General features: G+C 47.0%; 1 protein-coding gene across 2 annotated transcripts in view; it reads left to right on the forward strand.

Annotated features, from left to right (window-relative positions):
- Positions 1–26,771, forward strand: part of CLUAP1 (clusterin associated protein 1) — a 57,404-nt gene that overhangs the window by 27,780 nt on the left and 2,853 nt on the right. For both annotated transcript variants that reach the window (XM_068206518.1, XM_068206519.1), the window contains exons 9-10: positions 9,048–9,120; positions 18,974–19,060. In XM_068206518.1, the coding sequence (XP_068062619.1) occupies positions 9,048–9,120; positions 18,974–19,060 (160 nt within the window). The remainder of the gene's footprint in view (positions 1–9,047; positions 9,121–18,973; positions 19,061–26,771) is intronic.

Raw genomic sequence — 26,771 nt, forward strand, 5'->3', positions numbered from 1 at the left:
CTCCTCCTCAGGCTTTGTTCCTTCTGTGAGAGAACTGAGGAGGAGCCTGCCCTGTAAAGCAGTGTCTGAGTCCCCTTGGCAGTGCCACATGCCCTGGAAATACCTGCTGGTGTCCACCTTCTGCTGGGAAACTCCAGAGAGTGCATCCTGCATCTCAGATCCTGCCCAGCCACCGGGGTGTTTAAACCAACAGCTCTAGTTTCTTAATCCATAGAGTAAACTGGAGTGGAGCTCTCCTGTGTCCCTGCTATTCCATGGAGGAGAGCAGAGCTGTGGAAACCAGAGAAGCAGGATGTGAGGTGAAACCTGCTGGTGTTGTCCACTGCTGGTTGCCCAGAAATGATTTACCTGCTCTTTCGTGTTAAAGAATCCGAGCCTGATGGATGAACAGTCCTAGAAGCAGTGCTTGTCACCCCCTTACTAAAGAAGTTTGTCTGCCTCATTACTCACCTGCACCTTCTCCTACCCACCTCAAGGAGATGTTTGAAAATAGTTTCATTCCAGTCATTTTAGGAGTAGGTAGAGCATTGTCCTGGGGAGCAGGAAGTAGGAGTGCAAATGTTTTCAAGCTGGAGAAATGGTAAAAAAACAGGTCTGTGGTTCCTGTGCTTGGGCTCTGACAAGAGTTAGAGAGAGGCTTGATGGTGCTGCCACTTCATTTGGGTGGGAGATCAGGAATAAACTGAAGTGTGCATCAGCCCCCTCTTGAAGACACTCTTGCTGTGAGAAATGGGGGCTGTATTGAGCTAATTATCTCAAGATAGATGGCAGAGTCCATTATCAATTCCTGGAACCCTCAAGTTCACCAACAACAGCTGCCCTTTAATATGGTGAACACTCTCCTTGAAAAGCTGAGCAATCCTGACCCCCTTGAACACTTGAGCTTTGTGCCACAGGCAGAGATAATTCAGGAGTTGGAGTCTGGCAGGGATGAGGCAGTGACTGCTCTGTGGTGCTGAACAAAACACTGCTGTGCCTCCCAGCTTGCAATCAGTGTTAATTTGGGTGATGATTTCTTCAGGCACTGCAAACTGACCCCAGAATTGTACATTAATTCAAATAAATTACACATCCAAACAGTATCACTTGTAAGCTTGCTACAATAAAGCATGAAGGGAATGTTCAGTGAGCTGTTATTGAGTCATTAGGATTCATCCCTTCCACAAAAGCAAATAAGGAGAAATGGAGAGTTGTCATTAGGGGAAATTTGCATTGTATGTAATGCTGAATACAGAACACATCTGATACACAGGATAAAGTCCATCTTCTGTCGTGTTATTTCAGGTAGTAATGAACTTGCCTGTGTTACTGCTGACTTGAAGCTTCTTGTATGAAAGGATTTTGACTGGAAAATTCTGGGCAGAAAATGTTCATCTGGATCTCTTTTTTAACTTCTTTCCTTAGTTCTGTTTAGATTTCTGTAAGTGCTGGCAGGTGATTTAAAGGCCTGTGCCCTGCCCTGGTCTCATGCAGCTCTCCCAGTGCCTTCCCAATCTTTCTGTCTCCTGTGTCTGCACAGTCCTCCTGAGCTGTGCCCTGCCATGGGCACTCACACAAATCCTCAGCAGAGAGCTCAGTGCTGTTTCCTTGGATGTTCTGCTCCCTTGGCTCTGACCTGTGGTTCCTGGATGGGTCAGGAGTATTTCTGACATCACAGAATGGTTTGGGTTGGGAGGGACCTTAGAGCTCATCCAGGACTGTGGGCAAGGACACCTTCACCAGCCCAGGGTGCTCCAACCTGGCCTTGAAACCAGCACAGCACAGCAGTGCAGAAAACGGTTTGAGAAAAGTTTTGAGCTGGGCTTTGTTTGTTGCCTTTTGGGGTTTTTTGAATAGAAAACTAGTCAACTAAATCACTTTTAAACTTGCTTTCTTGGTCGCTGACTGGCACATTCATTCTGTCCCAAGCAAGGTCAGCTGTGGCATCGGACTTTATCCAGTCCAGTCCCCAAAGCCTCCAAGGACAGAGACTGTGCAGCCTCTTGGGGCCAGCTGTGTACTGTTTGATCATTCCAATGGAAAACATGTACTGTGCACAGTAAAACGTGCAGAAAGGTTTTATATTACATCAAAAGTCACTCCAGAATCGTGCCAGGGGGACAGTTACTGGAGTAAATGAGTAAATTACTCATTTAGTGTGTGAGGATACGAGGGGAGAGCTTAGAGAGAGGCAAAAAGAGTTCACACAGAGCATGAGCTGACCCAGGTCAGCAAACACATCCCACAGGGTGAGAACAATTACCAAGCTGCCATCCCTCACCCTGAGTAATCTCCTGTTGAGTTCCCAGAGGGAAGGTGTTGATGTCCAGGGTACGGAGTGTGCTGTTCCCTTCCAACTCCACTTTATCCATGGGTATTGCAGGGCTGGAGCTGGATGAAGTTAGGACCTGCCAAGTAATTCTGGGAGCTTTAGGAAGAAGTGTGTGAAAAATGTTAAACCAGTCTGATCAACTGATTTTAAAACAGTTGCTGTGGGTTGGTTTTGAATGCACTTCATTGTCTGGCTCTGTGCAGCCTGAGCTGGTGTCACTGAGAGCTGCACTGGTGTAAATCAGCCAAAAATCCCATCTTTTCCTGCCTCTGTTTTCTGCTACTCGTGTGATTCCATGTGAAGGCTCTGCTGGACACCTTTCCCACACATCCCTGATGGAAGTTTTCCTTCCTAAAGACTTTCCCCCAAAACAAAGTCATCATAGCTGGCAGTAGGATGAAGGGAAATGGCTTCAAGCTGTGCCAGCAGAGGTTCAGGTTGGATATCAGGGAAAATCTCTTCATAGAGATGCATGGGGACATGCAGTGGTGGCACCATCCTTGGAAGCATTCAAAAAACAAGTGCATGTGGCACATGGGGACATGGTTGGCAAAAAACCTCCCTTGATCTCAGAAGTATTTTCCAACCTTAATGATTTTGTGATTCTATGAAAACCCATGCTAGGTTTTTTTTTTACTCTGATTTCCTTGATGAAACATTGGCCTCACTTTAGAAAGCATTTGTGCTTTTCCCATGATTTTCTTGCTGGCATGAAAGATGTTCCATTAATTAACACATTTGTCCTTGAAAAAAGGAACCTTTCAAGCAATTTCTGAGGTGTTTGTATGACTCCTCTTGATGAAAGTGCCCTTTAGTAGTGATCTAACAGGTCTAATTGGTTATTCTGATAAATGTGACTGCTGGAGCTGGTGTGCCAGAATTTATTAGGAGACACCATATTTCTGCAGTCCCTGTGGGATCACAGCTGTGCACACTCTGATTCCTCCTCGTTTGTTCCCTACAATGGACTCACTTGTGTTCAGGCACATGAGATGGGCTCCCACTTGTTTTGCCTTCACAAGGAGCATTCCAGAGCCTGTTCACAGTGCCCTGCTTCTTGTCAGCATCATCATCATCAGCATCATTCCCTGCCAGAGCTCTTTCGAAGCCTGCTCACAGCTGAGCAAGCCTGATGTTGAAGGTTCTTCTGCCCCGCTGTTTCAGGTGGATCTTGTCTCTCTCCCACCATTCCTCAACAGAATAAAAAGGAACAAACCCTGCAGCACTGCAGTCAGGTCTGGTCAAACATAACGAGAGCCATGTTCCCATTCAGAACATGAATTTTGGGGGAGGTATTTAACAGTAGTGCAGCATCCATGAAACATCATCTCTGCTCTTAAAGAGCAGCTCCAGGTGGGTTGGTACCTCCTGTTTCCATGAACTTTAGTCCCTTTCCCGTTGGCCTTGGCAGATTTCCTGTCATTGAGAGCTGTCACATTCTCATCATGCTCCTCATCCTTTATCTCCCTCCTGCTGAAAGAGTGGCCACTCTCTTAGCAAAACCAGCTGCCTCAGTGTGGCAGGAGCTGATCTCAGGTGCTTTGTTCTGTCTCAAAGCAGGGAGCAGCTGCCCAGATGAAGTCAAGGTGAGCTGAGCCCTTCAATCCAGCAGCAAATTGGTTTCCTTCCTCCAAGGGTACCCCAGAACAGTGGGAGCACTGTAAATCATTCCAGAAAAAAACAGAAGAAAACACTGTTTTCCCTTGCTAAGATGAAAACATTAGACAGAGAGAGATTTTCTGGAATTGGGAGAGTGTCTGAGAACAAACGGAATAGCTAAGGCAGAAATGGAAATGCTTGATCCAAATGCATAAAGCCAGTGAGCTCCAGTTGTTGTCCTGTGCTTTTGTACTTACTCCCTTGCTGTTTCACCCACTCCTTTCCCTTTCCCTTCTGTTCAGTGGTAATTGTGTTTGCCAGCTGGCTGCAGGGCACAAATTCTTTATATTAAAAATCCTGTTGGTGTTTAAAAAAAAAAAACAAAACAACCAAAACTTTGAGGTTAGCTAAAATCTAAAATCTAAAACAAAACAAACAAACAAACAAAAAATAGCTGAGCTGTTTTAAATGGTCAAATACTGCATCATTTTTGTTCTTCCTGCTTTTGGGCTGTCAGACTTGCTGCTTTGCAATCTGCAGGGGCAGAGTTGTCTTCAGTCTCATGACTTCTCATGAATTCCAGCTGGATGTTTTGGTTTTACCCAAAACTCAGGAACATCGGGTACATCATAAAGGACAGGGATGAGGGACTGGCAGTCAGGTCAGTCATGTGGCTTATCTGAATCCTGGATCACTGGCCTTGAGACAACCACTGAGTCAGTAGCAGAGCAAGTTGTCTGTGGATCTCCTCCTGGGGGATGTTCTCCATGGCCTCTGATTGAAAACAAAATCATCCCAACCACCCCTCCCAGCCCAGAGCCTGCACCCTGGAACTCAAAACTGTTTTACTTGTGCAGAGAGCAATAGATCAGAGCATATTAAAGCATTCTGACACCATGTATTGCAAAGACTTTCATAGTCAGGTGTCAGGTGGAAAATCATTTGCTTTGCCAGTTGAAGAAGACTGAGATGCAGAGTATCTGAATTGTGTCATTCCAACTCCAAATTGTGTAATTCCAACAAAAAATATTTCTCTTGTATGGTGGGCAGGTAACATTTCTGTAACAACAGAAAATGGGCATGAAAAAAACCCAGTTGATTGTAAACATAGGTGAAACTTATTTGATTTAGAAGCCTTTGTGTGTCACCAGAAGGGCTCTGCATTTCCTGCTGCTCTTGTCTGTGTGGGCTCTGTGTGTCACCAAGGGCCTGCATGGAGAGTGGGGACATCACTGGTGACTAAGGACACCCTTATGCTGAGAGCAGGGGCAGGTCATTAGCAGTGAAAAATCATTCTGACCTGCTGGGAGGAAACTTCTGCACCCTTTGGCCTCTCAGCCAGGGAACAGGTTGTCCAGGCAGGCTGATCAGTCTCTCTCTTGGAGATCTTTAGGACCCAATAAGCTCCAGCCCTGAGTGCTGAGATCTGATCCCATTGCTGGTCCTGCTTGGAGCAAGAGGTTGGGCTGGGACTTTGGAAATTCCCTTGGAGTCAGGGTTATTCAGGGGGTCTCAGTGTCAGCCCTGCCTTGCTGCCCATTTCCATCAGCTATTGGCAAAAATTACTCCTTTGGGCAGATTTACACCAGGAGAGGCTGCATAATGTGTAGAGGCAGAGAAGTTGAATTTCCATCTGTCTGTACCTAAAGCAGGATTTTCAGCCCCAGTGATCCCTGGTACCCTGAAAGCCCTGGGAGTGTCTGAAGGGGCAGGTTTGTTTGGATTTTGTGTTTACTGGTACTTAAATTGTGTTGATCTGGCACTGTGATTCCCCAGTAGGAGCTGCCACTTCATTTGATAAAATTCACATGCAGAGGATGATCCAGAGAGGGTTTGCCTGCTGCAGCTCCTGCTCTTTGGTTACTGCAGACTGAACAGGGGGTTAAATAGTGGCTCCTTCCTATCCCGAGGCACTCAGGCTGTTCCTTGTGATGAGCACAGGGACACATCTCTGTTTTCATGGGGCTGTCACCCTGTCACTGCAAGGAAATGTGACACTTGGGGCCCTGGTACAACACTGTGTGTTCCAGCAGCACCTGCAGTGTTCCAGTCCATCACCCCCAGCTCCTGTGCCCTGCCACAGCTCAGGAGCCTGGATCACACACAGGTGCCCAGCCTCAAACTGAAACACAGCTCTGATCAGCACAGGCTGGGCTTGGCTGAGCTGTCATAAGTCACATCTGCTAGGGTGGTGTCACCATGGAAGGTGGGAGCTGCTCAGGCCCAAAAATGCAGCTTTGATGATTGCAGGCACTCAAAACCTTTAAAACATTAAGTGATAAATTCTGTTTACTTTTTAGATTTTTGAATTGCTATCCCTTCTGCCCCCTCTTTGAAGATGTCACTTGCTAAAGACAGTAACCAGCAGTTCACTGATGCTCTCCTGGCTCTGACTGGTTTGGAGCTGCCCTTTTAAAACATTTCCTGTTGCTGCAGTTTTTGATAAGCTTCTGCAGGATGTGGCAGGGATGGAGCCAGGGGCTGCTTTGGAAGGGAGGATGCACAGGCTCAGCAGGTCCCTTGGGACAGTGGCATTGGACCAGGTGTACATGAAGTTATTCAGAAACCTAAACCAGCAGAAAAACAACATTTCTCCTGCCAGTTAAGAGTCTGGGCTGGCTTGCAATGAGATCAGCTGAGCTGCTGACAGCAACAGAGGTGAAAGGCTGGAGGAAGGGGAAAAGTGGCTCATTTGTATGGGTAAACATTCTTTTAGCTTTCATTTCTCTCACAGTTTAAGTTCATAAACCCCATCTTCTTAACCCTGCTGTTTCCCCCACAGGTGCAGCTTCCCATCCTCCAGTCAGGACCTTGGGTTAGGCACATGCTGAGCTGCACTGGAGAATTTGCCTGCCTTAATTTTGTTTTGCTGGGTTAGTTTGCAGCAGGTTCCTTTTGTGTCATTGCACAGATGCTTTTCTCGGAGCTGGAGGGTGGGAGAAGGGAAGGAGCAGGGAGGCAGGGCAGGGGAGCTGCTTATTTGTCTAAATTGGAATTGCCAGCTTCAGCTGTCGTGGCGTGTGCCTGGAATTGCAGTGCCAGGCAGTGATTATGTCTGTGCTGATTATATCACTGCTGTGTGGACATTCTAAATGTGCTTCCTGAGTTATGAATTTGTCTCCATGACATTTGGGAAATGTCCTTTTCCTTTTATCCTGGTTTTTCCTTTCTTTGCCATATGCACTGTGTGGGCTGCAGCAGCCAGTGGGGTTGGGATCCAGGTGGGGGATGATCCCTCATGTATCCATTTGTCCTAGGGACAGAGCAGGGGGGAGGCTACCTTGGGAATGGGGGCAGGGGCTTATTTAAATCACTGACCCTATTCAAACCTTGGGGCTGGCTGGGAGGAGGGGGTAAGGAAAAAAAGACAGCAATTGTGAGGTTCAGTGAGGAAATACTGGGACTTAGTGATGCAGAGGGAGGCCTTGGAATGACAAAGGAAACTGTTAGCTAGAGACCTCTGAACATTTTTGCCTCAGGTCCGCACACATTTCAATTTTCATTATTTTTGAAAAGGCTTTGCTGGCACTGAGGGGGTGGAGAGTGTTAATCATGAAGAAGGGAATCATAAAAAGAGCAGTTTCCTCCACACAGTATTTCAAATGTTCTGAGTCTATGTGAAATGAGTTACATGCTTGGGTCTTTCCCTGGCTTGTTTCTGCAGGAATTAGCTTCTCCCTGCAGAACACACCCATCAGTTTGGAGATTGCAGTAGTCCTGTTGATGCCAGTTGCTGCTGCAGGGTCTCATTCCATGGGATTTGACATCCTGACCTTTCTGCTTTATCCCCCTGGACACTGTCACACCTACTTCAGTTTCTCAGGGTTCTTCTCCCTTTGGTCCCAAGGATCCATTAGCAATATTCCTGTTTCTGCTAGCACTGAGAGTTTGTAGAGCAGACAGTTTGTGTGATTGTCCAAAGCAGATTTTTGGATCAGGATTTATTTCCTTGAGAGAGGCATTGAGCTGTGTTTCTCACCAGCTACAGGTGACACATCACTTCCACTTGGAAACATCTTTCGTGCAAGTTTTTCCAGCATGAATTTCAATTCCCAGGACAGATATTTATGCCAAGTTGTGTTGGACCATTCAGTCTGTCGCCAGGCCTCTATTTCCAGCAACTTCCTCATGTGCTGGGTGGGCCTTGGAGGTTCCTTTCTCAGCTTCCATACTTATGGGAAACACATTTCCACATGAAAGTGTCAAGAGCTTGTGCTCCACTCCACATTTCATGCTCTTCTATCCCTCTGTCCCATGGATATTCCAGCTGAGTGCACGTTTCCTTCCCACAAGTGCACTGTAAGTGTGGAGGTCTGATCACATCAGAGCAACTGGTGCTTTTAATTGTAATCATATTTTGCATAGAAAAATCAAAGGCTCAGAAAAATCGTATTTCAGTCCACAATTAATTAACTTTCCTCTGCCTGACTGAAATTGAAGAGACTAAAATTAGCAAAATTTGTGGCTAAATCTTCTATCAGCTGTTGCCACCTGTTCTTGTTGTGGGTTCTGGCTGTGCCTGATTCTGTGCATTCATATCTTACCTACTCTATCATGTTTAATTTGCTTTTCACCATTAGCATTACCCAAATTTAAACTAAATGTCATTATAAATGGGCTAGAAAGGTCCCATTCTGGGACTCTTCAGTGTCACTGACCTTCATTTGGTTGGCTCTCCTTTGCACCAGAGTGGTATAATAAATAATGGCTGTACCTTTCCAGCTCATTGATAGGGTTCTTTGCTCCAGTTTTGTTTGGAGCTTGGGAAGGTGTGGATCCTTTCTGGTTTGGATGTATGTTAGGAAGTGCAGTCATTTCACCAGCCAGTTCTGGTGACTGTTGGCTGAAAACAACTACCAAAGTCTGCTTTTCAAAGAACAGCAGTCATGTTCTGTGGGATGAAGACAAATAAACTAATTTTCCGTGGGATAAGTGATGTTTTACCCAGTGGGGGTGTAAGGTTGAATTTCAGTGCACTGGTTGACCTGGCTTTACATCCTGACCCTCAGAAAGTAAGGAGGAGCTCCATGTTTCAAATCAGACCTGTTTTTCCATAGAACAGGAAGTTTTATGAGAGTTTCTAGTCCCATTCTCCCTGTGGCAGCTTTCCCAAGGCATCTCTTTCCTCCTCTTGCAGGAAGCAGCCAACATGCTACGTCTGATCCAGAACAGGCTGAAGGAGGAGGAGCAGCACCTGCTGAAGAGTGGAAGTAAGTGGGATTCCCTTCACCTCTTGTAGAAGCAGAGGAGTTGCTAAGTGCTGCCTACTCCATGTGTAAGTGTCCACTTCCAAGGGGATGTGGGGTGATGGCAGAGTCAGCAGGCAGGGGCAGAACAAGTGGAATCATGGCAACTTTAAAGGACAGCTGTGAAATGTTCCCCTGGGAATGTTCCTCTGGGAATATTCCTCTGTGGAAGGTTCCTCAGGGAAATGTTCCTCTGTGGAATGTTCCTCTGCGAAATGTTCATCTGTGGAATATTCCTCTGTGAAATGTTCCCCTGGGAATCTTCCTCTGTGGAATATTCCCCTGGGAATGTTCCTCTGGGAATGTTCCCCTGTGAAATGTTCCTCTGTGGAATGTTCCTCTGGGGAATGTTCCTCTGGGGAATGTTCATCTGTGGAATATTCCTCTGTGAAATGTTCCCCTGGGAATCTTCCTCTGTGGAATGTTCCCCTGTGAAATGTTCCTCTGTGGAATGTTCCTCTGGGGAATGTTCTGGGGAATGTTCCTCTGGGGAATGTTCCTCTGGGGAATGTTCATCTGTGGAATGTTCCTCTGTGAAATGTTCCCCTGGGAATCTTCCTCTGTGGAATGTTCCCCTGTGAAATGTTCCTCTGTGGAATGTTCCTCTGGGGAATGTTCCTCTGGGGAATGTTCCTCTGTGAAATGTTCCCCTAGGAATCTTCCTCTGTGGAATGTTCCCCTGTGAAATGTTTTTCTGTGGAATGTTCCTCTGGGAATGTTCCTCTGGGGAATGTTCTGTGGAATGTTCCTCTGGGAATGTTCCTCTGGAAAATGTTCATCGGTGGTATGTTCCCCTGGGAATGTTCCTCTGGGAATGTTCCTCTAGAAGATGTTCATCTGTGGTATGTTCCCCTGGGAAATGTTCCTTGGGAATGTTGCTCTGTGAAATGTTCCTTTGTGGAATGTTCTCCTGGGACTGTTCCCCCTGCAGAGCTGAGGAATGGCCACAGTCAGCCACTGAGTGCTGGGCAATCCCAGAGCAGGTTGAGGCTTCATTTTACTGTTCCCAGCCCTGCTGGGCTGGCTGGGGACACAGACCAGTCCCAGCACCAGGGCATTGCTGGCTTGAGAGCAGACGTGGACAGAGGATTCTTCTCAGCCAAATGCTTCATGGAGGTGAGTGCTCCTGCTGGTTTGTGCCTCATCACACCGGTGCTGGGTGTCCTGCAAAACCAGAGTGTCCTTTCTGGCCCCAGTTTGGTTCTGTGTTCACAAGGATTCTTTATGACACATCAGAACTTTCCCAGATGAAAACTCACAGCTAAAAATCCTCTCTACTGCCATCAGTCTTCTCAATAGGATCCACATTTGTCTCCCTGCATTTGTTTGATTTTAATGTACCTGAAAATGGGAATGCAATTAAAATTTGGGGTTTTTTTCTTTTTTTTTTCCCTGAACTACTTCTTAATTAAATCAGAAGGGAATGAATGACCTCTTGAGACTGTAGAAAGCTCACAAACCAGATACTGCTCATTTTGAGCCAAACACCAGCCAAAACTTGATCATGAACTACCCCAGGGAATTTAATATTGCAGTCTGTGCATTTTTATTTGATACGTGGAGAAACTGGGAGGAAAGTTAATTCTCAGGATCAGAGGGAGAGTTCATGAAAGCTGAAACTGAGTAAAGACATAAAAGTTGCACTCCACAGTTTGTTTGGTGGCTGAGATTTTCAGAGCAAACTCATGAAAGAGGAAATTCACTGATTTCTGCCCATCTTTGATCTCATATCAGTGAGGTGAATTGTGAAGAAGTTTCAGCTGAAATACAGGATTTGTAACATAAATTACAAGAATGAGGAATTATTTCAAGGATTTATTTGCATGAAAAAGTCGAAGTCCTACTGCCTGAGAGTTTTTGGGGTAAAAGAGTTCAACAGGAGGTGGACATCAGTCACCAGTAATTGGCAGTGTGAGGTATAACACGAAAATTTGCTGCCCTGCTTTGTCCTTGACTGTGGATTTTCAGCTGGAAAACTGTTCTGTCACTTTCCATCTCTGAAATAAAAGGAACTTTGCCTTTTAGTAACTGATTTAACTGTCACCTAAGAATGTGATTATTACTTTTAATTACCTCAAATATTACCATAATACATCTTAATTCAAGTACCTAATTGTCATAATTAGCATTTATTCTAGTGAGAAGAGCACCAGGATCATTTATTGCCTGTCCCATCACCTTGGCAAATCATCTCATCTCTGTCAGCTCCACCCTGCCTTTGTGAAACTCTGCAGGGGTGGAGCTGAGCCAGGAAATTTGGCTCTCCGGGGCTGTTTTCCCGTCGGGAGCACAGCAGTTAATTAATGCAGTGTTGTAAAGCTCCCCAAGATCTCAGTCTGCTCACCCTTGACAATCTGGGCTCTCCCCTTAGAGCAGACCCCCCCTCATCCCGTTGTTAATTAAACGCTGCCCTTTAAACCATTCAAACCCAAGAGATTTGCTGTGGTGAGAGAATGCAGGAGTTGGTGTCTTCCATGGCACAGTTTGTTTACAGAGCAGCGGTGTTAATGCTCAGCACAGGGAAAATGCACATTTGGCACAAGAGGAAACAAAGAGCAGCAGAATGGGCTCAGCACCTCTGAGAGCTTTGCCCGCCCAGCCTCCCCCAGGGTGGATCCTGCAGCTCACACCACAAACAGGCATCACTCGAGGGATGGAGAGGATTCTGAGGGACCTGCAGCTGCATCTGGCAGTGATTTTGTCAGGCCTGCTGTGAGCATGGTGGGAATGGTGTGAGTGCTGCAGGCCTGAGCACTTCAGCCTTTCAGCTGTTGGGATTTTGGGTGCTGCCTGCTCCTGAGAGAGGACATGCCCTGGAAGGAGCCAGTGACAGGGAAGAGTAAAGAAGGACTTCACCATCAGAAACATCTTTCTGAAGCAGGTTTTTAGAGGGAAAAATATTTCATAGAATCCCAGACTGCTTTGGGTGGGAAGGGGGCTTAAAGCTCATCCCATTCCAGCCCCTGCTGTGGGCAGGGACAACTTTCACTGTCCCAGGGTGCTCCGAGCCCATCCAGCCTGGCCTTGGGCACTGCCAGGGATCCAGGGGCTGCCACGGCTGCTCTGTGCCAGGTGCCTGCCTACCCTCACAGGGAAGAATTTCTTCCCAATTTCTTGTCCAAATTGACCTTCCTTCAGTTTAAAACCATCTCTCCTTGTCCTGTCACCACAGACCCTGCTAAATACTTCATTATTCCACTTGACATTTTTGAGTAATGCCCCCCACACAAAGCAATGTGGTTTTATCCAAAGTTGTATTCCATCTTCAGTTTGTTTGGAAAGTTAGGATTTGTTATCTGGGACTTCAACCCAGCACACCAGGATGGCTGAAGTGGGCTCTGCTCTGCCTTGGTCTTGCTCATACAGCAGGTTCTGGAGATGGAGGGATGAGCTCCTGCTCTGCTCAGTGCAGTGGGGCAGGCTGCCCTGCTTCTCCCACTATCCCAGGGCTCCCAGGCTGATCCTGGAATGCTGGGGTGGGGGAGTGAGCTGCCTTGGAACAGGTTCATTGCCTCCCTCCTCAGAGGGGCCGCAAGGCAGTGCCATGAAAGGAACAGGGCAGGTTCTCTCCCTCTGTTCACACTGTGCCTCTGGGAGCTGCTCAACACGTAATGAGGCTTTTCCAACAGCATGGGCTGGCAGGTGGTGATAAATTTGTTGCCATTAATTGAGGAAAGCATCCTCTCTGCCCTGTGAGCACTGTTACTCTCACCTACCCACAGCATTGATCAGCTCTCATTGTCTGCATGCCCTGACCTTATCTGCTGCTAATTTGGTAAGAAGGGTTCCAAATTAACACTTCATTTCTCTCTGCAATGAAGCTGCAGGAGTTTTGGACAGCTCTCAGCTGAGTTTCAGGCTGAGAAGCCTAAATCCTCTTTCTCATAAAGGAGAGCTGTGGGATGGAGGTTGAGTTGTGCAGGTCTGTGTTAAGAATAAAAAAAGTCCATGGCTGTGGTGCTCACATAAAACTGACAAAACTGTTTAACTCTTTACTCATATTGATCAACAGTCTGGTTCTTTTTGCTTCTCTCTGACAGAACAAAACAAAAAACCCACTAAATTGTCTGAAATACTGTTCTTAAACAACATAAAGATTTTGAACTCTTGCTACAGATCAGGCTCTGAGAATTATCTGCCTGATGAAAATACACATAATTAAGTATTTGCAGCAGTATAAAAATGTCTTTTGTGCTGAGCAGGGAGGAAGTTGCTGGGTTATCTTCTAATCTTTGCTTGGCAGATGATGCTCTTAGAGAGGCTGATCCAGGCAGGGTGTCACACATCTGCTGCCCCTGTGCCACATCCAGGACTGGTGCCATGTAACAAATCCAATTGCCTGAAACCCAGGGCTTGGTTTCCTTGTTAATGGCAACGTGACACTTAAAACAGTGTGTCAGACACTGCTTGGAGGAAGGCTGGAGACAGCTCTGCTGTCAGGTGTGGGATGCTCTGGTACTGGATTGTGTGAGAGGAGAGGCCAGGGAAGGTCACTGAGGGCAGCAGAAATTCAATTTATTTCCTCAGGTTTATCCAAAATTGCAAAAAATTTGTTGAGTAAAAAGGAATAACTTGGGATGTTTCTAGACTAAAATATTTTTTCAGACTCTTCAGCTTATTGCATTTACAGGTTTGTTTTTGTTTTTTTTTTTTTTTTTTTTTAACAAGCTTTTTCCAATGCACTTTCTCACATTCTTCAAGACCTTTTTGTCAAATTAAAAGAAGACAATGCAGAATCACAGAATCCCAGAGTGCTTTGAGCTGGAAGGGACCCTAAAGCTCATCCAGTGCCACCCCCTGCCATGTCCAGGGACACCTTCCACCATCCCAGGCTGCTCCAAGCCCTGTCCAGCCTGGCTTTGGGCACTGCCAGGGATCCAGGGACAGCCACAGCTGCTCTGGGCACCCTGTGCCAGGGCCTGCCCACCCTGCCAAGGAACAATTCCTTCCCAATATCCCATCCATCCCTGCCCTCTGGCAGTGGGAAGCCATTTCCTGTTGTCCTGACACTCCAGGCCCTTGTCCAAAGTCTGTCTCCACCCTTCTTGTAGGAATATATATGAACTATATTTTTTAAAGGTAAAATATTTTGTTTTGAAAGTATAAAAACATAAACACTTTGAATTTTCCAAGATACTTCATTTCTTTCTTTTGGCCAGTGCTGTGCCCAGGATTAATTTAAATGTGCAGAAGTGTTTGCTGTGAAACTGAAATTTTCATTGACTCTGCCACTTTCTGTTGTGCTGCTCCAGTCAGTCCCTCCTGCATCCTCTTGCTTGGTCTGAAGAATGAATAAACATTCATTTCCCCAGCATTTGGAAATCTGCACTACTTGAATCTAGTTCAGCAATAACCATAGGATTTAACTGATGCTCCTGGGTGCACCCTTTCAGCTCCAGAGCTCTTGTTTTAAAATCTGCCAGCAGACAAAAAAGCCCCATTGCAGCAGCTGTGGGATTGGAGGGGTGACTCCTGGATGATTCCTGGATGCTATTACTGGTGCCTGGGCCATCCATCTTCTTAAGAGACACTTGGAACTGGTCCACAGGAGCTTTGTGTGGTGCCTGTTGGGTAATTGCAAATTCATTACCTAATTTAATAGTGCTTGGATGGATTTTTGGCTTGTAAGACTGTTAGAAATAGTTCTGGTCACCAAATATGACCTCTTTATCAAATGGGCCCAAAAATAACCTAACTGCTTGCTCCTGCTAAGACTCCAAATCCCAGTTTAAGTGGAGCTTGTCATCCTGAGTTAATTTTAATTATTTCAAGTGGCTGACACCTATTGGTTCCCCAGGCAGTGGTTAATAATCCTCACTGATAAATTGGGAGTTTGGATTCTGTAGCTGGACCAGGCTGGATGCACTTGGAGCAGCCTGGGTTAGGGGGAGGTGTTCCTGCCCATGGCAGGGCTGGAATGGGATAAAGTCCCTTGCAACCCAAGTTATTCCATAATTCTGTGACCTTAAAATGGCCATGCAAGGTAAATAAGTGCACTTAGAGCTACCTCTGCAACCTTGTTGTTGCTGTATGTTGCTGTTACTGCCCAGTTTTAGCTGCCCAGCTCTGAACATCCAAGTTTTCCATGGAATTCCTAGGAGTTACTCACATCTGGACCTTGCTCAGTAGCTCTCAGTACCTGGCTGAATTCTTCTTAGAGCTGGGATGAGAGATCTCAGTTTGTGCTAAGGACAAAGGACGTTCCCTCCAGCTATTTTTCTATCCAAGCCTTTCTTTCCCTTCAGACTGCAGAGCTGTGGGTTTAGGAGTGTGCAGGCTGATCCAGAGCCTGGTGGTGGGGGTTTGGTGTGACAGTAGGATGGGTTTGGCAGAGCTGAGGCTTTCAGTGGGCACTGGGCTTCACTCTCCTTCAGCACATCAGAAACCCCAGTCCCATCCCCCTTGGGTTTTGCCGTTCCCTTATTTCATGCTATTTGGTAACTGGGTTTCATTTGGGATCAAGTGGCTGTCAGTTGCCCATTTGGTTGTTCTCATGATGTTTTCTCACCAAAACCAGCATCCTGCTGGGTGCAGTAATTGCTGTGGAGCCAGTGCCTGTGTTTGCAAGGCAGTGATTTTCTGATGAAATTGGACACACTGCACAGCACTTACAGCTAATTCCAGAGCTTATCAATAAACAATGGCCACTGAGCTCATTATCCTCACCACAGTAACTTCTTATTTTACAGCTGGATACCTTTACTTGACTATTGATGCAAACTACCAAATCTGCAATGAAATCACTGCTAAGTTATTAAATCATGGTGCTTTTCCTTCAAGCATTGCAAATTACCAGAAATTAAATCATTTCAATGTAGTATTATCTGTCCAGGTATCAGCTCTGGCTTTTTTCTGGGAGCAGTGGGAGCAGGAACAAAAATCCCACCCTTGAAGATCAGTGGAACCAAGGTGTATTTTTTGTGGCTGGGCAGCTTTAAAGGAAACTAATTTAGTTGTCTGAAACCCATATTTATGAAATAGAAATGTTGAAATGAAAGGCAAGTGGGGTTTAAAATCTCAGTATATCCTCTCTCAGGCTGATATTTGGAGTGTTTTCTGTGCAGCAGAGGCAATCACAGCAGTGGCAAGATGGGCCCAGCACAATTTACAGACTTGTTCTGCTGATTACCTTTTCATAATAAAAATACAAGAGCTGCTTAAAACCTCAGTCTGAAGCTTCTGGAAGCTGCCAGCTTGGCCTCAATTGGGGCACATGGATTGATGAATAATAATAAATAAGTCTGTTAAGAGAATTCCAATAATCCTCATGTAAACCTATATAAATCTCATAAGCCAGCTCCATTCAGTGGCTTCTGTACTCCGTGTACAAGCACGTGGCAATTTGTGGTGCTGTGGTTGATTATCTTCATTGCTTTATGCTGATCCTGAGAAAAATCTGTTTTTTTCATAAGGAATGTTCCTTGTCTCTACAAAATTGATTGTAGTTGTCTGTGCAGTGACACACAAATGAGATTGTGGCTTCTTCTAGGGCAGTAAGTCTTTTTGCATGTTGTTAAATGAAACTTTCTGAGCTGTCACTTCTTATGAATACCAAGAATATTTTGGTGAGAGCTGGGCACACTGGGTGTAGTGTGAGGGGTTGGTGTGGAACACTGCCTAGGACAGGTCACACTGGGCTGGGCTGGTGTTTAATCCTGATAAAAAGCCTGTACTCAGCTTCTCTTTCTCTTGTGTGTTTGTATAATTTTTTAGCACTGTGCTCTGGTTCTGTGTCCTTGGGATTTAGGCCCAGCACAGTTCAGCTCAGCTGGTAACTCAGATTGTACATGGGCAGAGCTGGGCTTGGAGATAGCAGCCCTTGGGCTGGACTGGGGCAGTGTATTTGGTTTTGGGGAGTGAAAAAGGTGCTTCATGTCTTTGCAAGAGAGAGCAGGAGGCTTGGAGGCAGGAATTTTGATATTGCTGAATTTGCAGCTGTCACTTCTCTGAGCCTTTGGCATGAGTTCACTGCAGTGATGCTCTGAGCTGGGCTCTGTGCTCCAGGATTCCAGCCAGGCTGCTCAAGGAAAACCCAAACTCTTGCCATGGATCCATAACTGGATTTATTTCAAAGTCACACCTCAGCAGGAAAACTGCTGGACTGTGGTTATTGGGAAGAAACTTTTTCCTGGGAGGGTGGGCAGGCCCTGGCACAGGGTGCCCAGAGCAGCTGTGGCTGCCCCTGGATCCCTGGCAGTGTCCAAGGCTGGGCTGGACAGCGCTTGGGGCACCCTGGGACAGTGGAAGATGTCCCTGGCCATGGCAGGGGGTGGAACAAAATGGGCTTTGATGTCTCTTCCAAGCCAGGCCATTCCATGGCATGCTGGGAGTTCAGGTGATGCATTTGTATTTTCATTTGGCTTGAAAAGCAGTCCAGGCTTTTTAAAGGCACAGGGAAGAATTTCTTCCCCATATCCCACCAAGCCTGCTCAGCTGGCAGCTCATGCTCAGGAGATCCCAGACAGGAGCAGGAAGCACAAATGGGCATGGAATGGGAAGGCTTTGGCCAATAATCAATGGGCTCCCTGCAGCATCCTCAGCTCTTGGCAGTGCTGCTGCCTAACAGGAATGACAAAGCCTGAAAGAGAGAAATTGCTGCTAAAAATTAAATAACCAAGAGGGAAGGAAAAAAACCCACAAAATAAGAATGAGGGCATTTTAGTAGCAGCAAGAGCCATCACAGATATGATAAATTCATTCTTTAATATATTGAGCACAAGCTTGAATCCTTTCTGTAAGCTCTACATGGCTCCTCCCAAGGAGTTTGCCCATGCCAGGCTGAACAAAACCTCAGTTTCCTAAATGCCAGGCAAACAGAAGCAGCATCCAGGTCACACAGCAGTGAGTGATTCCCTCACCTGCCAAAGAAGAAAGTGCAAATAGAAATTGTAGCTAACTCTGCTGGAGCCTTGTAATCTTACCAGGCTGGCAGATACTTCCCTTGCCATTATTATTTTCTCATTAACTTAATATTGCAGTGAAAAAGAGGATGGGAAAACGTCTAATATTTGTATATTGTCTGATAATTAAATACTGCAAAGATGTGTCAGCTCATTACTAATCCTAATTAAAGTAGTTATTTCCATTTTCAGTTTGGACATGTGTGTAATTAAATGTACCTGGGAAAGAATTGCCTGTTTTCTCTAAATAATCAGCAGCAAATGTTGCTGTGCTGGGTCCTCCCATGGGGTCCTGTTGGGTTTGTCCTGGCTCTGGACTGGGAACTCTGCTTTGGATGGGGAGAAGGAAACAAGGGCAGATGATGAGAATATCTGAAGAAGTTCCTGGTCTTTGGAAGCTTCCCTGTCTCTCCAGGATCTTGGGTTTGGGTGGAACTGCATTCCTTTATCTGGGGATGTGGAACTGTGCTTATGTAGAATTAAATGAAAGGCAAATATTCCAAGGAGATGTGTTTTGACATTGCTGGTGTCAGGGTAAAACCGGAATAATAAACACACACTTCCCAAATGCTTTTCAGAGTTTTATCTTTCAGTCACTTGCTGAAGTAGCACCTTCTCTTCATGCCCAGAGGGGTTATTTAAACAGCACCTTTATAGTACAGCCTGGGATTGTCCCAAGGCTCTTGTTTGCAGTGAGTGCTGCTTTGGCTCTCCCATGCTGAAGGATTTCTCCTTGGCATGTGGCTATTGGCCATTTCCCTGGGCTCTCCTGCAGAGCCAATGCTCTCTGCAGGAATTCTCAATTCTTCTTGGGCTCGAGCAAAGGTAGAACTGCTGCTATCTCCTGTATCCAGCTGCTGCTCTGGGCTGGGGGTTGCTTTGGGTGATAATAATCAGCTGGCTTTGTTTTTAACCAGGTAATGATGACTCTGACATAGAAATCCAGGAGGATGAAGGATCTGACAGCGACGGGGATTTGCAGATCACAGAAACTCTGCTGCCAGGTATCCTAACCCCTCCTGAGCTGCCTTGAGCCACAGGGATGTCCTGGAATTACCTGAGTAGCTGCAAATGTAAGAAGCCCCTGTCACCCTTCAGGATATTGGCACTGCTCAGCTCTCAGGAGCTGCAGGAGGATTAAAGCCCTGTGGAAAAAAACAGTGCTTCCAGGGGAGCAAATGCAGGATTATTTACTGGGAAAAAAATTACTGTGTGGGGAAAATCCTGCCTTGGTATTGCCTTCCACATTCCTGAAGCAGTTCTGTACAAAGCTTAGGAAGGCAATACCATTTCTCATTGCAAAGCATTTATTTCCTTGCAGCTGTTGGCACCTGTTTCAGCTGGGAAACCTTCAGTGCAAGTAAAGCCACTTGCACTGCCTTGGCCCAGGTGGAGCACACCTGAGCTGCTGCTCCAGGGAGGGATTTGAGCCTTCTGTCCTTCTGTCCTGCTTCCTGGGGAGTGCAACTGCAACTGCAACTGCTGCTCCCACTGCTCACAAGCAGCTCAGAGGAACTGCTGTGTGAGGGTCTGTGGTTCACTCAGGTGGGAAAAGGAATGTTCTGCTTAGTCTGGAGTCAAGCAAAACGCAGCCAGGAAATCGGGGTAGTTCTTTTTGTTAGCAGTGAGGGATTCTGAGCTATCAGCACAAACCTCTCTGGGCTCTGGAGGAAGTGCCTGTGTGGGGGTTTCATGTGCCACCACTCCTGCTGGAAGCTGTTCCTTAGATAAACTGCAGACATGTGGGGTTTTGTGAGTGGAATTCTGCTTTCCCCTCTCTGTCTGAGACCAGGGAAAGAAGCTGATATTCTCCAGTCAGTGTAATTTAAGCATTTTTATCCTCCCTTCCTTTGTTTTTCTTGAAAATTGAAAAGTCTTGTTAAGTGCTAGGAACAATGATATTCTCTAAGGAATGTTTTTCATTGGCATTTCTCAAGGAAAGGTTTGTACACAGGTTTTAGAGCTTTGGAAGGGACCCTGTAGCTGTCTGTGATGCTTCATCTCAGAGAACACCATAACCTGAGTCCCTGCTGCTCTTAATACCAATTTTAGAGTTTTACTCTAAAAATTGTAGATTATGCTGCCAGTAGATTTTTTTTTTCTAGGAAGAGCTTTGTTGTCATTAATTACGCTTAATGGAAATTCGGTTCACCAGACTTTAAGACCTGAGATTAATGTCAGAAGCAGCAGCTTCTTTAGAAAACCAGGGCTGAATGTTTGCTATTAAACACACCACAGATCTGCTGGTGTTCTTCAGCAATTTGCATTTAAAATACACTTAATAATCAAGGCAGCATAAGAAGAACATTATTTCTATTAATTATTGCTTTTTTTCCTTGACTCAAATTAAGATATTTCAATCACTTTCTTTTGAAACTTTGTGTTTTCTTTCATGGTGATGCTGCTGAGCCACGTTTGCTCTCAAGCTGAGGAGAAAGGGCCCACTGTGCTCAGTCCCTGTGGCTGCTGGGGTGCACTTTTATATCTTTTTTACATTCTAATTTACATCTTTTACATTTCTAATTCCCAGGTTGTCAGTGCTGGGAGATAAGGCTTCCTCCCTCTCTCTGTGGTGGGCAGATATTCCAGTGTGTTTTGCCATTATAGAGGCAAGATTCTCAGGGAGAGATAATCCCTCTTTTTAGGCCACTTGGTGTAATTGAGAAAAATCAGCACACTCACCCTCAAGAGCCCTTTCATCAGCCCTGTATAGATACAGCAAATTTCAAACTAAATGCAGGTTTGACAATACTGCTCCTGGTTTTGTTCTTTCAGCCAATTAAAAGAATTGAAGTTATAGAATTTGGTTTCCCATGGAGCAGCAAGGAGGGGGCTGGGGGAGACTTGTGTGGTGCAGAGAGAAAATCAACCCCTTCCCCATGTGCAGGGAGGAACAGGCAGGAGCAGCTGAAGAAGGCAGCTGGTATGGGCTCTGGAGCTTTGACTTCAGTGCTGCTGGGTCAGCAAACATGGCAAAAGCTGCATTAGAGAAGCAGGAAGGGCTCTGATCCAGGAGGGAGCAGGGAGGTGAGAGCTCATGGCTGGGGGAGCAGGGGCCAAGCTGCAGGTGCTGCCTGTGGGCCTGGGAAACTGCAGCTGCTTCATTGTCACAATACCAGAGGAAAGTCCCCTCCTTAAAGGGGGCTTGTTGTAGTAAACCCATGTGTCACTGATCATTTGTTTTTGTAGATTAGAGAATACACTGATTTATCACAGAATCACACACTGCTTTGGGTGGGAAAGGCCTTAAAGCTCATCTCATCCCACCCCTGCCATGGCAGGGACACCTTCCACTGTCCCAGGCGGCTCCAAGCCCCGTCCAGCCTGGCCTTGGGCATTGCCAGGGATCCAGGGACAGCCCCAGCTGCTCTGGGTACCCTGTGCCAGGGCCTGCCCACCCTGCCAGGGAACAATTCCCAATTCCCAATATCCCATCCATCCCTGCCCTCTGGCAGTGGAAGCCATTCCCTGTGTCCTGTCCCTCCATCCCTTGTCCCCAGTCCCTCTCCAGCTCTCCTGGAGCCCCTTCAGGCCCTGCAAGGGGCTCTGAGCTCTCCCTGGAGCCTTCTCCTCTCCAGGTGAGCACCCCCAGCTCTCCCAGCCTGGCTCCAGAGCAGAGGGGCTCCTGCCCTTGGGGCATCTCCATGGGCTCTCCTGGACTCTCTCCAGCAGCTTCACATCCTTCCTGTGCTGGAGATGACAGAGCTGGAGGCAGTCTAGTCTCTACATTTTAATTTTAGTATTGTCAATGTGAATAAAATTTCACATCCATTTTTATTCTGTCTGGCATTAGATATTTGAGGCTGTGACAAATACAATGGACTTCCCTGAATTTGTGGTGGCACTTGCAGTAAGATTCTTGTTTTGTCAGAGAGCCAAAGGAAAAGAAATTCTTTCAGCATTGAAAGTCTTAACCATTTGCAGTGTAGAGAAAGCTCTTGCCTGAAACAGGCCCTAGATGAGTTGTTTGCAGCAGGATGGTAGTTCATGTGCAGCTGGGGTGGACCTTGGAGCATGGGATGCACAGCCTTGTCCTGGGAATGCAGAATCATCCTGGGGGTGCTGGGTCAGCCACAGCATCCAGCCAGCCCGGGCTCTCCCCAGCCCTGGCTGAAAGAAAATGTCTGGGGAAGCACGTGGGAACTTCCCTCAGGTTCTCTGCTGCTCTCAAGCTGTTTCAGCCCCATCACTTGTGGCTTGCACAGATTTGAGCTAACCCTCAGTATATTTATTTTCTCCTAAGGACCTGTCCAGTCTCCCCTTGAACTAAATAGATTTTTGTCACCCACACAATCAGAAGTGACAGATTTTGAGGTGATGTTATGATTCCATGTGCAGCTCCATCTTTTCAAGTCACTTGGAACAGAGTCCTGAATGAGTGGCATCATGAGGACCTTTCCCCTCCCAAAGGTGGCAGACTGGGACACACTGTACTGGTGACAAGGCAGTGCTGCTGAATGAAGCTGAAATAGTCCCTCCCTGTGGAGCTGTGCCTGGAAATCACCTTCTATTCCACACTGCCAGGGTGTTTCAGCTCCTGTGAACCATTCCTCCCCGTGCTGTAGCTCATTTCCTTTTGTAACATTGGTGTTAAGGGCTGGTTTTGTCCTGCCCAGACCTCAAGAGACCATTTCACTACTGAGACAGGAACAACATTTGATCTTTAATGTAAGAAGACAGCTTTATGAAACCCTGTTTTTTTAGCAGACAATCAGTCCAAAGTCACACAGTGAGAGCAGCTCTCTTGGAGCCCCTTTCCTTGGCAGAGCTGGTGGATCAGGGTGGTAATGATGTGCTGGCAGAGAGGGCACTTGCTGCTGAGTGCCTGTGGCACCCTGCATGCTGGGGGAAGGCTGCAGAGCCTGAATTATCGCTCTTTTTTTTTTCAGTCCTGTAGGGAAGAGGAGAGTTTTGACATGTAAATCTTCTCAGGTGAGCTTCCCACAGACCTGATTCCAACCCTTCCATACCGCAGGCAGGCTGACAAGCAGGAAAGTCCTGTTCTCAGTGGGAATTGTCACTCTGCTTGTGGAATTTCTCTCTCCACCTTGTGGCCATGTTCAGATTTCTGCTATGGAACTTCTAGAATGTTTTCCTTCCCTCTCAACCTCCCCCAGGTGTGGGCCATCCCAACATCAGACCTAGTGAAGGAGGAGAGGCTGTAGGTCTGGAATGGTGGGAACAGCTCCCTCACCTCCAAGCAGATTTCCTTTTCATGGAGGTGTAAGAAATAAACTGAAGTGTGCTCCCCCAAGCAGCAGCTGTGCTGTGCTTCATGAGTCCCTGGATTTTGGCAATGCCTGGAAAATGCTGCTGGGATCAGGGTCTTGCACTAAGGGAGGGGATTGCTCTGCTCTGCCCTGGTGTGGCCTGACCTCAGATCTGGGGCAGTTGTGGGTGCCACAATATCAGAAGGATCTGAAGCTGTTGGGGAAAAGGAGGGACATGGGCATGGGGGAAAGGTTTGAGGAGCAGCTGAGGGCACTTGGATTGTTCAGCTGGAGAAGGAGACTGAGGGCAGAGCTCGGGGGGGGCTGCAGCTCCTCCCGAGGGGCAGCTCCAAGCTCTGGCACAGGGACAGGGAATGGCTGGAGCTGGGCCAGGGCAGGCTCAGGCTGGATTTTGGGAAAGGTTCTTCCCCCAGAGGGTGCTGGGCACTGCCCAGGCTCCCCAGGAATGGGCACAGCCCCGAGGCTGCCAGAGCTCCAGGAGCGCTTGGACAATGCTCAGGCACAGGGTGGGATTGTTGGGGGGTCTGTGCAGGGCCAGGGCGAGACTGGATCATCTCTGGGGGTCCCTCCCCACTCAGGATATTCCATCATTCTGTGATTGAGAGCACAGCCCAAAAGACAGCGGTTCAGAAGGATCAGGCAGAATGGTCATCCCATTTTTCTCTGTGTGGAAGGGAATGTGATGCAGAGGGAAGAGAGGTGTCTTCTGCAAGCCCATGCTGTGAATTCACATTAAGGACTGGAGACTGACTGCAGATCTCCAGACTGGGAGCAAAATGTGTCAGCTCCAAATCCACCTGGCCCCCTCCCAGGCTGTCTCAGGTTGTGTGTCACTCCTTGCTGTGAGGCACAGGGTTAACCTGTACCCACTGCTGGGTGAGGAGCTGGAGATCATCCCAGCACTGTGGCTCCATCCTGGGCAGCTGCACAGGTTGGTACCATGGGGAGCATCACAGAGAGAAGATGGCAGCAGCTCACAGGCTCCAGATCAGGGATGCACGTTGCCTTCTGCTCTCTGAGGGCTCAGTGCCTACAAACCATGGCCATGCATAGGGAGAATATTTGACTCCAAAGGTGCAGTGAATCACAGCTTGTTCATTACCAGCATCTTTCCTAATCACTGCTCTGTACAGCCTGTCCCAGCTGCATTCACATTATCTGGAAGGCAGCACCACAGGCCCTCTCCTCTTGGCAGCTGTGTGAGCCCAGCTGAACTGAACCAGGAAGCCAAGTGACAACGTCCCCAGCTCTCCCTGTGCCATGGAGGTGACTCCTCTGTTTCCTGCCTGCCCCCAGTACACACAGGAACACACCAGGGCCATTCCCCACACAGGGAAACATGGGGGTTTATGGTCTGGGAGTGAAAATAATGCTGCATGGAAAATCCGATTTCTTTCCTCTTTACAGTTTAGTGCTCAAGTGAAATCCCAGCCCCTCTGCATCCTGGGGTCTCTCCTGGGAGTGTCCCAGGGTTTGCTGCAGGACCTAACCCTACTGATCCCACAGTTGCTAGTTCAGAGAGGTGCTCCTGGCTTAGACAGTGCAGGGATCCAAGTCCAGGCAGTAGCAGATGCTGGAGCTCCTCCAGGTGTGAGCAGTTATGTGTCCACAGGATGTCTGCACTGCTCCTGCTGAGGGAGGAGCAGCATCCTGCACACCCCCTGTGAGCATTCTCTAAGCTCTTCCCTTGGCATTTTGAACTATCCTATTCCATCAGCGCTCATCTGATATCTTGATTCTCTTTTATATTCAGAATCTCTCTCAGTTTTGTCTTATTTTAGGAGCTCCCTGCAGCTTTCTCCTTTTTGAGGTATTAATTCCCAATTTTACACTTTATGTTGAGCCTTCTACAGAGTAAAATTGCAGTTAAACTCCAGAGTCACTTGTAGGCTGGGCAAAAATGGGGTTCTGTTGTCATCTAAGGATGTCAGGTGTAATCACCTCCAAATTTACATCATTTAGTGTAGCATAAATTAGAGCAAGAGTCTCCAAAACCTGAAGACAGATCAATCCAGAAATCTTCTAATTCCATCTCCACTTCCTCTGTTATCAGCAACTGCTGCATAGAGGCCACTGCTTTTTATATGAAGACATCAAATCCTTTTAATGATCTGCCTTGATACAACAAGGGTTTTTTGGTGAGCTGTGGAGGAGTTAGGCAGCTTTTTCCTACCACTAACTCAGCTCAAACTGTGTGAGACAAAGGGGACCTGACGTATTTTGTGCTTTGGGAAGTAGAAAAAAAGAGGTTTGCCAGGGTGTATTTTAAAGCTGCCTTGTTTTCATGCTGAAAACAGCACAGATTGGATTGTTCTAGATTGGAACAATCCATATTTGGCATGGAGGAAGCTGGTGCTGGCAGGAAATGAACAGATGGTGGGATGGGATGGACACAGCAGGGCTGGAAATAGGATCCAGTGCTGAGGGGGTTCTGTGGCTGCAGCAGCAGGGCTGAGTCACCCAGGCAGCCCCCAGGAGCTTTTCCCTGCTCACAGCTCTGCTCTCCCCATTCCCAACACTTCCAGGCTCCCCCACACCAGCAAAGGACACCTGCTAACATCTTCCCATGGCCTCTGGGTAGCCAAAGCCAGCCAAGCAGGCACACGTGTGTGCTCCCCTCTCAGTGAGCTCCCTGCAGGTCCCCACCTCCCTCTTCAGCCTCACACATCTAACTCCCATCAGGGAATTCTTGAGGTTTGCCTGGGTTTCCTGTGAGATTCAATCCATCTTGGAATATCAGAAAGGGTCTGAGCTCTCTAAAGGAAAAAGAGTTCACCACATGGAAAAACCAGGCTTTTGTTCTCTGTGTGTTCCCAAAGCACAGGAAGAAATGTGTCAGTTCATGGATTTTTTTGGGTTGGAAGGACCTCTCAAGATGATCTAGAGCAGCCTCTCTGGTCTAACAGGAGGTTTGAGCTGCTTGTCCAGGACCACATCCAGTTTGCTTTTGAGTGTCTCCATGGATGGAGACTCCTAAACTTCTCTTAGCAACTTTGTTCCAGTGTTTGACTGCCCTCACATAATAAAAGGTTTCTTGGTTCAGATAGAATTTCCTGTTTCTTAATGTGTCCATTACCTCTTGTCCTGCCAGAACCATCATGCTGGAACTGCTCTGGAAATAGCACCCTGACTAGAACTAGAATCACAGAATCATTAATGTTGGAGAAAAACTTCAAGATCATTGAGTCCAGTGTTAATTACTGTCAGCCCTACTCCCTCCTACCTTCTCCTGAGCAATGAGGCTTAACAAGGGGGTGACTGCATTAATTGAGATCTCATCCCCTCACTGAGGGATGCACCCTGAGCTTTACCCTTCCTCCTCCCTCCCTATACCACCAGCCAGGTTTGATGGAGATTCTCTTTGCTCCTGTGACCATGAGTCAGGTTTGATGGGGATTCTCTACTCCTGTGACCACCAGCCAGGTTTGATGGGGATTCTCTTTGCTCCTGTGACCACCAGTCAGGTTTGATGGGGGTTCTCTTT

Source organism: Anomalospiza imberbis, chromosome 16, assembly GCF_031753505.1.
Source record: "Anomalospiza imberbis isolate Cuckoo-Finch-1a 21T00152 chromosome 16, ASM3175350v1, whole genome shotgun sequence".
Classification (NCBI taxonomy): Eukaryota; Metazoa; Chordata; class Aves; order Passeriformes; family Viduidae; genus Anomalospiza; species Anomalospiza imberbis.